At 42.1% G+C, this 14,537-nt stretch overlaps 1 protein-coding gene across 2 annotated transcripts in view; it reads right to left on the reverse strand.

Moving 5' to 3' along the window:
• The window catches only part of GRIA3 (glutamate ionotropic receptor AMPA type subunit 3), a 282,338-nt gene that overhangs the window by 99,635 nt on the left and 168,166 nt on the right, over positions 1–14,537 (reverse strand). For both annotated transcript variants that reach the window (XM_007448347.1, XM_007448348.1), the window contains exon 5: positions 8,584–8,637. In XM_007448347.1, the coding sequence (XP_007448409.1) occupies positions 8,584–8,637 (54 nt within the window). The remainder of the gene's footprint in view (positions 1–8,583; positions 8,638–14,537) is intronic.

Here is a 14,537-nt window from a genome sequence, read left to right on the forward strand (position 1 = left end):
TATCATCCTGTCTCCCGTGATTCATACATATAGTACCACAATTCAGTTTCCTTCTGGTAAGATAATTGAGATTTGGCTTACTTTTAGAGCACTTATTTTTAAGATATTATGTGGCGATTTCCTTCATATAATATTATTGTTAGGGTACATTTTGTACAGAGAGGAAAACAGAGACAAGATAAGTTGGGTGACTTTCATTGAGTTGATGGTAGATTATGGGTGAGAAATGAGAAAGGTGGCTTGCCTATATGGAAGATAAAAGCAGTAGAATGAGGGGTGGAAGGCTGCCAAGGAGGAGTATCTGTCTCAATTTGGATGAAGGCTGGCTCTGCCTTTAGTGCCATCTGAACTGTTCATCTGGGTGATGCTTTGATGGGGAAATGCACGGTAATTGTGGTGACTCAAGTTATCAGATTGCTAATGAGAGACACAAGTCTTTTTCTAGAAGCAGATCCATCCTCCTGGGAGGATGTAATGCGTAGAGTTAAAGATTACACCATATAAATTAGCACTCGATTACAGGTTGCTTGTATTGTTCACTCACTGTTTTATTCTCTAATCCAATTAACAAACATACTTTGAAACCTTCTAAGTGCTATCTGTTGGTACAGTGGCGAGCCATATCCAACTTGGTCCCTAACCTCACAACACTTTAGTCCAGTGAGAGTTATCTGTATGAATATACAAATAATTACAAGTTGACATAAATGCTATTAGTGGGAAAAATAGGCACTGATCTCTTTTTTATTAACAGTTATATTGAGGTATAATTTAAATACCATAAGATCCATCCATTTGACATTGATTTTTTTTTTTAAAGCAAAAATCAGATCATGTCTCTCCCCTGCTTGAAATTCTTCAGTGGCTTTCTGGTGCTGTTGAAAAGAGCTAAAACTTAACCAGGCAGTAGGCCTTAGGTAATCCAGATCTTGCCGCTCACTCTGCTGTAGCCAGAATTGCCTTCTAACAGTTCAGAGAGGTATCAAACTCTTTTCTGCCTCAGGACCTTGGCACATGTTGTTCCCTATGCATTACATGAACTTTCCCTGATTCTTCATATAATTGGACCTTTCTCACCATTCAGATCATTGTTTCAAAGTCACCTTCTCTGAAAGCCCTTCTCTGGCCATACTATGCAGAGTTTTGACTCCCCACCCTCTGCCTTCTCTTCATTCCCAGCACAGGTCCCAGCACCTGTTCTACCTCCATGCCAGTGACCCTAAGTTGTGCCAGTTTGGTCTGTTCAGTATGTTTATACGGTTCCTAAAGAGACCACCTTCTGTCTTCCTTGTAATAGAGTGAACAAGGTATTGGGCATATACGTGGTATATAGAAAAACGAACTTGTTATAAAAATCTTTAGAGTAATACTAACCGAAGTATGTGTGGACTGGTGCTGGTCTGCTGTTTGTTACCAGTCAGAGATGACAGAAGGAGAGAAACTGAATATAAGCCTTTAGTTTATAAGCAAGTTGACAGAGTAATATGGCTGTTGAATCTAATACTGAAAAAACTTGGGCTTGTATTTTATATGTCTCATTTTGTTTATTTCATGTTTTTTAGTAATTTATTGTTGTGCTTTTATTGTGTGAATGTTTGGGGGAAAATCTGGCCCTTCTTCACAGCTAATTGGAGAAGCACTGTTTTAGCAGATATGATGTGGGAGGGGCCCGGGGGAGAAAACAGAGTTTTTTCAATGCATCTTTTGCTAGAACATTGAGTAGGAAGTGATCTTTCCTTGTTAATTTCAGGTGGGGGTGTGTGTGTGGGGGGGGGGAGGCAGGGATGGTTGACTATAATGGAGGCATTTTTGGAGAGGGGGGGGGAGAGTCTCAAAGTTGGCTACTTTAAGCTGACAATTGCCTGTGTCTTTCTAAATGCATGGTAGGACGTTGGACCCCTGCCCAATCCCCACTCCTCATTCCCTTCATATTCTGCTGTATCCTATCTTCATTTGGAGAAGAAAGTGAATCCTGAGCCACCAGAGAAGCTGTGTACCCAGGGGAGGTGACTGGGCTCCTGGCATTGGGGACCAGGGGGGATTTTTTCCCTTCAAGCTCACCTCCTTTGCCTGTAAGGCTGGGCTCCAGCCCAGTGAGCTCTGTGTTTACATGCTATCTGCTGAGGTGTCAGTGATCACAACACGTGACTTTGAGCATTTGAATTTTTTATTTAGAACCTTAAAAGTGGAAGTACAAAGGAAGGGAAAAAGTAGAGAACAGAACAAGAAGACCTGGGAGGGGAAGGGAGCAGAAGGGAACAGTTGGTTGTTATTGGCAAGCAAAATAGCATGACTCAATCTCATTCAAACTTGTTTTCTCTTTAAACAAAGTGGGCCCCTCTCTGTTTCAGGTACATCCCTAGATCTGGGAAGCTGCAGAGTTCACTTCTCCAAGCTCCCGTTACTCCTGGATGCTTCTTTGGAGTTCTATTTTTTGACTAATGCTTTTGTTTCAGTAAAATTTTAGAAAAATTAGATATAATCTAGTACTCCCCGTCGTTATTTTCTGGCATACTAATCATATGAATGGGGCAGATGGTGAGGGAAGGAGAGAAGAGAGAGCAAGAGAAAGAAGGAGCAGGGGAGAGGAATGTGTGTGTGTGTGTGTGTGTGTGTGTGTGTGTGTGTGTGTGTGTGAGGGAGAGAGAGAGAGAGGACGAATATGAATGTAGCAGGGGAGAAGACAGTGATGGAGATGTAACTGGTGCCTGCTAAGATACATTTCATATTGGCCCATTGGACGCGTTTCAAACCCAAGTTCACAAAGCTGTCCTTGTTTTTTTAAGTCTTTTTCTCTCTGATTACTTCACCCTCATAAATTTATAGTTTCTACGTCATTCATATACACTTATGTCTTTGCAGATGTTCTTATGTGACCTTTGTGGGGCTGGCCTTCTGTCTCACTGAGATGCTTGAGTGGGTAAAATGAGAAGAGTGAGATGCTCTTGGTAAAGTGTCTGACCAACCTGGACTGGAAACCTAGCTTGGCAATGGATTAGCTGTGAGACTTCAGACAAGTCATGTATTTTTTCTGAGCCTGTTTCCTGATCTCTAAAAAGCTTGAGGGAAATGAGTGGGTAGGAAGTCTCTCCTCATTGGAGACATTAAAGGAAAAGCCTAAAGAGAACAGCTAGCACAGCAGCGAGGAGTCCCAGATAGTCAGCTCTCTTCCCCCTTTGTCTCCTGGCACAATGGCTAACTTGATCACCGGTCCTACGGCCCTCTCCCGCTGGCAGCTGACATTACCTAGCTTCCACTTGTAGGGTCCACAGCTGTCCCCAACCCTGGGACCAGTCTCAGCCTAGGCAAGGAAACCGTCGGGTCTTCTAAGGCAGAGGTTAACTGGCGCAGCACTGAATGAGTCCTACCGTGGCTTACAGTTTCCCCTGGGCGCCTCAAATGCTTGGAGATTTTTGGTTTATTTGGGGGGCTGGGTACTGAACATCTGTTGTTGGATCATCTCAACCCGGATCCAGTTTGTTCTGTGTCAACTATTAAATGGCTTTGATTGATCTTTTAGAGCTGCAGCTCTGTTTAGAATGTAGCTAAGGGCACTCAACACCTTGCTTGGCTTTTGCCCCCCTGGGCTGATTTGAAGTCTGCTCTATGACAGTACCCCAAGGCTAACAGGGCTCTGGTTGTGCTCCCCCACTTATGTCCTCCATATTGACCCAGCTGCTGTGCCTACACTCTCGCTCCTGGCCTTCCCTGGTCCGAACTGACCCTCCACGAGGGAAGAAATGTAGAGCTGGAAGTCACCTTGGAGTGTTTTTCAAATTTTAGCCTCTAATGTGCCACCTTTACAGGGTTTTTTGGCCGCATGGGTGGATCATCTGAACTAGTCTTTACCTCATATATTTTCTTTACATCGACTAAGTTTTTTTTTTTTTTTTTTTTTTTTTTTTTCTTGCGTTATGCGGGCCTCTCACTGTCGTGGCCTCTCCCATTTGCGGAGCACAGGCTCCGGACGCGCAGGCTCAGTGGCCATGGCTCACGGGCCCAGCCGCTCCGCGGCATGTGGGATCTTCCCGAAACGGGGCACGAACCCGCGTCTCCTGCATCGGCAGGCGGACTCTCAAGCACTGCGCCACCAGGGAAGCCCACATCGACTAAGTTTTTTAATCTGAATATCTAATTTAGCTTCGTAGAATTGACGGGAGAGTTATCTTCTTTGAATACACATTTAATATAAGTTCAAAACTAATCAGTCTAAGAAGTGTTGCCGTATACTACCTCAAATCATCTCATGTAAAAATAGCACGCTTTGGGAAACCCTGATCTGGTCTATCTCTTCATTTTACAGATTAAGAAACAGGTTCAGAGAGGTTTGGTTTGTCACAGGCTAGTTAGATCAATTCTTGGGATTCGAACCTATCTCCTAGCTCCTGGTCTAGTGCTTTGTTTTCTTTATTATGCCTAGGGTTAGTCTAGGGTTCTGCACACTATTATTATTTTTTGGTTTTGTTTTGTTTTGTTTTTTGCGGTCCGCGGGCCTCTCACTGCTGTGGTCTCTCCCGCCGCGGAGCACAGGCCCCGGACGCGCAGGCTCAGCGGCCATGGCTCACGGGCCCGGCCGCTCCGCGGCACGTGGGATCTTCCCGGGCCGGGGCACGAACCCGCGTTCCCTGCGTCGGCAGGCGGACTCTCAACCACTGCGCCACCAGGGAAGCCCAATGCACACTGTTATTGACATATATGAAACAAATCACAGTACATAGTACACTGCCTGGGAATGCAGTGGAAAGGATCCTGATCCAGGACCTTACCATGAAAGAGAGAGAGGTGGCTTGACTGACAAATTGTATACCTGCTGGTTACCTCTGGTACTAAAGTAGAGACACATTACCACCTTAGGGGGAGTTCTGGAAGAGGAAATAACAATCAATTGTGGAACAACCCCTAAAAAGAAACGACACCACTGACTGATACAGAATTTGTAAGAGACTTACTAACTCTTTGATTGTTGGCGTGTCCGCTTCTGGCCTGACCAGATCACATCTCTGGCCTGTGCTCCCGATGAAATCTTTTGTTTCTTCCAGGGGTTTCAACGAGTTAGAACTCTCTGCAGCTTGTTGTCCATTCTGAAATGTACACCTTGACCTGTGAAAGGTCTTTGTTGAAGCATTTACCGAATATCCAGGTCTTGTCACTTTAGGATTGCTACCAGGGAAGGTCCATGTGAAAGCACATAGAAGTCATTGCCGGAAAGATGGGACGTAGTAGCAAAGGGGGCGCTTGGGGCTCTGGTGCAGGTGGTTCCAGAAAGCTTGGGTAGGCAGTGTGAGCGTGTTTGACTTTGCATCTGTAGAGGAAGGCAGTGGTTCTGTGCTGTTGTTACACCAAGATTCAGATGAGAACATCTTCCCTTGCGTACGTGTCCTCAGCTTTCATCCAGCTGTGGCTCATCTTGGAAGGAAACATCTTCTTAGCTCCACTTACCCATTTTTGATCATCTAAATGACTTCTAAATAGTTTTGGTTTGCTGTGTGTATATATGTATATGTGTCTTTGGGGTATTTTTAGCTGCTTAAAAAAATCTGGTAACCACGGAAGGCATAATGTGGCTCACTGTTTCATCAGAGGTTAGTAACGGTTCCTATCTGTATTGCCCATATGCAATTTGATATAGAGAACAGGGACTTATGGAGACACATGGCTGTGTTCAGATGGAAAGAAGGTCACTGGAGGAAGAGAAGGGATGGCAGCTCAAAGCATGGTAAATGAATTCATGTTTTCATTATCCAGACTGACATGACACTATATATTACATTCTTTCTGAGGGAACAGACTTTGCTTATTCTTGTGGTAGGCATTTTTCCAAGGTTTCATAATTCTGAGTTCTGTGTTAGGCATCCAGTTTACCATTCTTTTCCCCAACCTTGTCCTAGTGATTTTCTCCTGCAGTTCTGTCACTCTACGTGCTTTCACTTCTGTCAGGTCTGGGTCTCAAAACTGAAACCAAAGTTCTGAAGGATTGTCAGTAGGAGTAGAGAGGCCCAGTTAGGAATCCAGAATGGGAGAGGTCTTTATAGATCATCTGGTCACCTTATGCCAACTGAGACAGCCATTGATGTGCAGGGCTCAGGCTTAGATCTTTTAACATAGAACCTGCCTCCAGGACGTGAGTTAGCCGACAGTCTCCAGCTTCAGGCGCCTTCAGGATTTACCCCAGCTCGCAAGCGGGAGGTGGGTGCTTCCCAGGCCGTTGCCAGCCAATGGCTGCGCAAGGTCGGGGTACAGTGGCTTGCCATTTTGGGGCAGCATGGGCCTCCTCCAGGTGGAGTTGTTGCACTGTAGCTCCCAGGTGTGCTAGCCCATGGTCTGAAGATCTTTTTTTTTTAACTTTTAATTTTATATTGGAGCATACTTGATTAACAACGTTGTGTTCGTTTCAGGTGTACAGCAAAGTGATTCGGTTATATACATACATGTATGTATTCTTTTTCAGATTCTTTTCCCATTTCGGTTGTTACATAAATATTGAGCAGAGTTCCCTGTGCTATACAGTAGGTCCTTGTTGGTTATCCATTTTAAATACAGCAGTGTGTACATGTCAATCCCAAACTCCCTGACTATCCCTCAAACTTCCTTCCTTTTCCCCTCCTTCGCCGATATCAGACCTGTATTGTGGTCTGAAGGGCTCCCTTTCTACTTGTGTCCCTCCCCCTTTTATTTTTCACGGGCATTACTCCCAACAAATGTCTTGCACTTCTATTTATGTCTCAGCATCTGCTTCTAAAGGATCCAACCAATACATCAATGAACTCCCCACTCCCATCTGAGTTTTACAGTATGGAAACTGAGGTCCTCAAAGGTGAGGTGACTTATCCAACATCCCATAGCTAGTGAGTAGCAAGGTCAGTAGGACAACCCAAAGTCTCTGACCCCTAGTTCAATGCTCTTTCCCAAACTCCAGTCATCCATGTAGCACCACAACTGCATATACCCAAAACAGATTTTGCTGTATCTGTTTATAGCAACATGCTATTGTTTACTTGGCACATTTGACATAAACAGTTATTTCATTTGTTGGTAAATCTCTAGCCCTGTATGAAGTAATAACATCCATAAAATTTGGGTTTTGATGTGCTAGTTTTATGTTTTTCTAGTACGTGGTAAATAAATACATTTACCATTGTAATAAAAAACAGTTCGTGTGTGCACTACCTAAAGTTGTCTCATGTACCATCAGTGCTGAGTGGACCCTATAGGCAGAAGAGAAGAGGAAGTGAGAGAGGAAGGAAGGAAGAAGAACAAAATACTTACGGGTGAGAAAGAAATGGTAAAAATCCATCAATAACTGCCTCAGATACCTTGCTATAACCTCCATGTTTCCTGCCAAAGCCTGGTCTCACCCCCAACGAGTCAACAAACATCCTTTACCTATCAGTTGTCTAAAAACAGATTGGATGTACTCAGATGTAAATTAAGAATCGAGATTTCTTCTCCTAAAAGAGTGGATTCATTTATCCCTACGATGGACTGAAGCGCTCCACTTTGAGCAATTTATTGGAGACGATGCACACAACATTTCAAAGCAGTAGCTCTGATCTTCATCTTATAAAGTGTTTGAGTGCACACACTTCTTAAGGAGGTTTAAGTAACACTTCCTTTCTCACTTAAAATTATTCATTATTAAAACAAAATAAGATTTTTCTCTTTGATTTAAGAAATCTAAGAATATAATTACGATAATCTTTCACCTCTGTTGCTATTCTTTTGGTTTAAGAGCTCTATAATGATTATGATTCTCTTGTGCTAATGGAATAAAGTTGGGGCTAGAACTCATGTTATGTAGTAATTTAATAGATTCTTAGTATCATAGTGATAATTTACCATTCCTCTTTCATTACAGGGAGATAGTATTATTCAGAACCTCTGCCAAACATGTATTTAGCATTATTCAGAACCTCTGCCAAACATATATTACGGATTTAGAAGCCACTTTGTTAATTCCTAAACCAGTTGTCCTTTTAGAGAAAGAAGACCTATAAACCAACCTTAGTAAAAAGTAATTTCTAGAATGTCACAGCTTTTAAAGGCATGGGGAGTTTGAAGGTGCAGATTCAAGCTGTGTTTTGGTATACGTAGAAAGGTGGCTATGCACTTTGACAGGACTACTTAATTGTTCTGTGTTCAAACCTACTGCTCACATCTGGTTCGAAAAGATTTGGTAGTGGCCTGTTTCTAGAAAGACAAATCCAATACCAATGTGCACATACACTTGGATTAATTGGGGGAAGAGTCAGTTTCTTGTGTCCCCTGTCCCTTGTTTTACATTTGAAACCTGATTAAAATGGTTGACGTTTCAACTCCAAATTAAATCTAAGAGTAATCAGTGAAGAATCATATCAAATTATTAGTTTTTCAACGAGGAGAGGATATAAGCTTCACAGCTAAAACAGACACAGCATAATTGAAAACAAGGCTATTGCATTCAGGTTTTAGTATTTACTGACCCATTTCTCGAAGTGTCTAGAGAACACATTAGGTTCTTCTTGTATTTCTTTTAGGGATAATTACAGGCGACACAAACTAAATAGAATATAATGCCCTGGAAACTTAAGCTCTGCTTGTTCTTACCAGGTTAGCAAGCATGTAGTGGTAACCCCTTGAATGCTTCCCCAGGATCACAACCTGCAGAAATAAAAGATAAGAAATATTGCTTATTCAAGGACATTTTCAATTGCACAGTCATTGGGATGGCTAGAGCAAATTACTTTTAAGTAATCGACAAAGTGTTAGGTCATTTACATATAGTAAATCATAGTTAGTTGGGCCAGATTTCTTTCTGTTGCATTTTACTTTCAGGCATAGGATACAGGAAGAATTGCTAATATGAAAGTTAAAAATGTCAACAGCAAGGGAAAAAAGCTCTCTAAACTTCCAGGTCAGTGGCATCATTATCACTTAAAATAGATGGCAAAAGTGATGAAACTGATGATCCCTCACCCATGAACTGGATTTCTGTACTTAGCTGTTGAGCTGGAAAATGGGCTGAACTTTGCATACAAATTAGAAAATAGAATGTATGGTACATTTTTCTTTCTTTATCTGGAATGCTTAGGGAATAGAACACTCAAGGAATGGGGTTAATGTGATTTTTCAGGTTAATCGAGGTTGCTTTTGCTTATTGAAAACTTTTCTAGCAGAAGCAGTTGAGAAAAAAAAAAAAACTTTTCTAAAATGCTTGCCTTCCTTTTCTTACCTTAATATGAAAGACTTGTGAACATCTGTACATCTTTTGGTGCTGAATGTGCCTTAAGGTAGTGGGGGAAGGGATTTTTCCCCTAGGGGATATTTGGCAATGCCTGGAGACATCTTGATTGTCACATCTAGGAGGGGTGACTGGCATCTAGTGAGCAGAGGCCAGAGATGCTGCTAAATATCCTATAATGCACAGGGCAGTCCCCACAACAAAGAATTATCCAGCCAAGAGTGTCAGTAGTGCCGAGATTGAGAAACCCTGCTTTAGGGTCATCACTCTTATCATAATTTTCATGAGTGGCACTGTATTAATACTAAGCTCTACAGTTTACAAAGCGCATTTTTATTATCTCAAAATATGTAAGTGGATTGAATATTTTCCAACTAAATGTATTGGTTGGCAGTTGAAAGGTTTTCACAGAATACCTGCCATAAGCTTATTTCCTTATAGTTAAGTACAGCAAAAATTCTGGTTAATTGAAGATTTTATAAAATGTCATTGTTTTGAGTGCTGACTGTACAGTACTGACTGTATGCAGGAGTGGGAGTGAGGAGGGGGATATGATAGAGGTTAAAGACACAACCAGAGGCACAACCAGGTTTTGTGCAGGCCTGAAGCTAATATCACTTTAAGAGCCTTCTTTAAGAAAAATAATACAAAATTATGAATAAGGCCTCAGAAAGAACCTGTGCAAGTAAGGGGCCATTAAACTTCATCATACATTCCTCTATGGACACAGCTGTCAAGGGTCTAAAAACAGTTTGAGAAAGCAATGTACACATATCAAACCAGAGCTGTATATAAAAGGTCACAACGATAATACTAAAAACAATTGCCCTTAATTGAGTTCCTAGTATATGCCAGGCACTGCGCTAGGTGCTGTATTTAATCCCTAGAACAACTAAACAGATTAAGTATCATAAGTTTCATTTTACGGATGAGGTATCTCAACCAAAGAGAATTTAAGTAATTTACCCAAGGCCACACAGCTAAGAAATGCTAAAGCTGGAATTAGAACCTAGGTCTGTGTGTGTGTGTGTGTGTGTGTGAGAGAGAGAGAGAGAGAGAGAGCGAGCGAGAGAGAGCGAGAGAGAGCTATTTTTGATTAATCTAAAATATGAGCCACGTATCTGACTGATTATTTACGGAGGAAATGAAAGGTTAATGAATGTCTCGAGGAGGTGATTTCTCACACCACTGTGACACAAAATGAGCTGTTAGGTATCTGCTGGGATGTATTCTTCAGTGTCCGCTTGTGAGAAACATCCTTCCTGGTGACGTTTGTTAACTTTGATGGCAAGTTGGGACCATACATTTGTTGAATTTTTAATTCCCTGAGAACCTTCAACATAATAAAATCAGAGGGTTTTGATTTCTGTTAGAAAAATGAGCAAAGATTCCTAAGGACATCTGGCAGAGCTTGGAGAGAAATAAAGAAGCAAGCCCAAAGGAAACAGAGTAAGTCTGTCTCACCAGAGGCAGGGTTTAATGTTCTTCTGAGCATAAGAAAGGCAACAGGGAGCCACAGAAAGCATTAAGTGTTAGACGACCCCCGAAAGAGAACCCAGGAGCCCAGCCTTGTCACGTACTCAGTTTGATTGTGGGCAAGTCACTCAACTTTCTCCAGCCTCCATTTCCTTACCTGTAATCTGGGACCATGAGCCTGGCCTTTCCTATCTCAGCACTGTTGTCAGAATCAAACTGAATAACATCTACAAAAGTGTTTGGGATGTGCGTTATGTAATTGTGTGGGGTTAAATAACTGTGGAGAGAGGTCATTCACTAAGATAGTGTTTTTCAGGTTCAGAAAAACTTGAAGCTATTAGAATAGCCCCTTTAATCCATGCCCAGATGGTCTGTGCAAAGCAAACTCACTTATTTGAAGGTAGTTCTCTCACAGCACTACCCTTTCAAAATTTAGTTTAAACTGGAAGAGGTGGGAAAGTTATCTGAAGATAGGAACCTTTAGGTGTCACAAAGCTGTTGCGTTAAAAGCCGTAATTATTTCCTCATCCTTACTTTCGGTGCCTTCTTAACTCTTATTTAACCTACAGTTCTTACCAATTCTGGTTTTCTGGTTCACAGTAAGTGAAAAGCTACAAATTAGAAGGGGTGTGTATGGAGGGGGGTGGTGATATTAGACAGAGGTACATTAGCAGCAGAGGAAGTGACAAACTGACTTAAAGGGGAAGGAGGAGTCCCCCCAAAAAGCAGACAACACTGTACTACGGCACAGTATAATCACGGATGTTCATCCTGAGTGCCTGAGTCATCAGGGTATGGCTTATTGCGTTCAGTAATTTCTGCTGAAAAACCTAGGGGAATTATAATACATCTGAGGGGAGGTTTTCCATCAGAAATGCTCAAATTCCCGATACCTAAGAGAGTACATCTCAATTATCTTGAAATGTTACTCACGTAGGGGCAGCAGTGATCCTACTGATGTGAGCTAAGTGAGGCCTCACTGCCAAAAGTGTCACGTTTTGCTCCTGGTCTTTCCTTTCTTTGAATTTTTGGTGCAGGGCTTATCGGAGTAGGGGTGGGATGGGAGGCTTGTGCGTAACACGGTGCACAAAGGAACTAGTTAATGGGAGCGCTTCTTGTTCAGTTAGTCTTAAATCTTCTTCTTTCCATCTGTTACGGATGAACAAGGCATAAATTGTACCCGCAGTTCTTTAATGACTTTGGTAACCAAGAGAATATTCAACTTTGCTTTTACAGTAATTATAATCGCTCTTTCTGAACTAGTTTCAGAACTTCAAGTATCAAAGCCGTTTTACCGTCTACTGTGAAATTTAAGGAGGAAATATCAAGTTCCCGGATCCGTGTTGTGTGTTCACTGTGCCTTTGTAAGATTTGTTGGAGAAGATAGATGGCTTGATACGATGGTAGATACGATAAGTGCAATAAGGGAATATGTGTGAAATGTAGATAAAATTCATTGTTTTAAGGAGATTTAGTTTTACGCCCACAAATAGGACCCGAAAGAAATAATGCCACAATCCTCATTCACTGAAACTTGAACAGTAGTTTCATTCACTGAACCATGCAGCTGGCAGAGCATTAAATTATTTGTTGAAGGTCAGTGAATCATAGTCCACCCATTTGGGGGAGACCTCCCTTTATTGACTCCTCCATCCACTTCTCTGTGAAATTGGGGGCTGGGTATCACTGAGCAGTTAAAAATAATTCAGAAGATGTTCAGCTGGTTTTCTAGAGGCCCTTTCTCTTCCCATTTAATGCTTAATCTAGACATTTTCGTAATTTTAGAAATCTGAAGTTAAATTGCTCCATAAGACTACTCGAGAGAGGCCCACAGACCCTTTGGGGGCAAAAGCATCTGTTTTTCTATGCTCATATTTAAAAAAAATATGTGTGTGGAAAAGTGTCTATGTTTTTTCCCTTAGATCCATCTGGTATGCAGATTAGGTTATTTGCAGACCTAAGTATCTCCGTGTTTGGATTTTCTACATCGGTGCCAAAAAAGGATCTATGTATAATGATTGATCTTGCTTTGAGTACAGAACATTCCTTGCCGTTCACCTTAATCTGTTTCTCTTTGATTTAGGTACCCTGAGAACATGTGGTGGGCTGGGGGGAGAAATGAGGGAGGTTTCTGGTTTTAATTCACCAGATTCACCTGTTATGTAGGTATTTTCTCTTTAAGAAAAAGCTATTAGACCACATTTTTCGGTGTGTGTTCAAAGAGAAGACATTGCTTCAGCGCCCCCCCCTTCCCTTTTCTACTTCCTCAGTTACAAAAAGGCCGTCCTACGGCAACCTATCTGATTTCAGCTGTGTTGGGAGTTAAATGGTGGTAAAGCTACAGAAATCAGCCTCAGAATATGCCAGACTTCCCAAAAGAAGTCTTCCATCAGATATGATAAAAGCCGTTCATTTTCTTGAATGAAAACCCCGAGCTACTAAATTGCTTTAGTCTTAGGAAAAATATATCAGAAGTCCATTCCTTTAGAATTATTTTTCTAATAATCTCAACGTGCGCACACACGCGCCCTAACCGAGTGCCAGTGCTTCATGTCGCGGTCATCTGACTTGAATAACTGTGCTGGATGAGTGAGGCCGAGAAGAGACAGTCACCCAAAGTCAGCCCAGTAGTGGGGGTGGTACAGATGGAAAACGAAAGGTTGAAGCTTTTCATAAAGGAGGAAAACGGGAGTATAACCGAGAAACCTCATCGCTGTGTATACTGTCTTCAGAGGAAGCTTATGCAGAGAGAAGGCAACTGAATAGAAAATAAAATCTATTTTATCAGATCTAAAATCATCAAATAAAATGCTAGGATGTGAAGATTAGAGGACAAGGATTTCACCAAAGAACATGTCTTTGGGAAGTTTCACTTCCCAGACTTCAATATGGCATTCACTAAGACGAATGGAATATGCGGAAGATGTAAACAGTGGGAGAGGCGAAGAGAACATACAAATAAGAGGCAGTAAATGGCCACAAGTAAGTTAAAGGAGCAACAGATTATTCCTGCTCGTACGAATAAGGGACCATTTCAATGCATGTTGATCTTGGTGGGAACACCTCATTGTATTAGCCCTTAAACATCATTTCTCGAATTTCCTTTCCTTACAAACTTCCTTAACAATTTGTGATCTATCCACATACCACAATACTATTATTTTCTTAATATTTACCTTTATAGCTACTCATTTACTTAAAGTTAGCGGTGTCCAAAGCAATAATATCCATGAAACTACATACAAGAAAATAAATACAACTGTGTGAAAATAGAATCTATTCATCCACATGTCACTGAAAATCCTCTGGTGTACCATCAGGAGTGGTGGGTAATACTGCCTGAACGCAGTCATGTCTTTAGGGAAGAGAATAAAGATCATGTCTTCGGGCTTCCCTGGTGGCGCAGTGGTTGAGAGTCCGCCTGCCGATGCAGGGGACACGGGTTCGTGCCCCGGTCCGCGAGGATCCCACGTGCCGCGGAGCGGCTGGGCCCGTGAGCCACGGCCGCTGGGCCTGCGCGTCCAGAGCCTGTGCTCCGCAGCGGGAGCGGCCGCGGCAGGGAGAGGCCCGCGCACCGCAAAAAAAAAAAAAAAAAAGATCATGTCTTCCGGTCCAGATAAAATACGGTTAATTTGCCTTATGGTTCAAATCTTAAGAGTATCCCCATCTACTTTCCAAGGTTCACGACTCTTGTAAGGGAGCAAAATGATGGGCAGTCTGAGAGGTAGCAGATAATGCCTGGGACTGCATACAAATGACAAATGTGGAAACTTACAAAGCCTTTTCCTAAGGCAATTTCCAGGTACTGCCCCACCTAGGAAGCCCAGCAGCTTTGATCAGCTAG

The sequence above is a fragment of the Lipotes vexillifer genome, unplaced genomic scaffold (genome assembly GCF_000442215.2).
Source record: "Lipotes vexillifer unplaced genomic scaffold, Lipotes_vexillifer_v1.1 scaffold1524, whole genome shotgun sequence".
Lineage (NCBI taxonomy): Eukaryota > Metazoa > Chordata > Mammalia > Artiodactyla > Lipotidae > Lipotes > Lipotes vexillifer.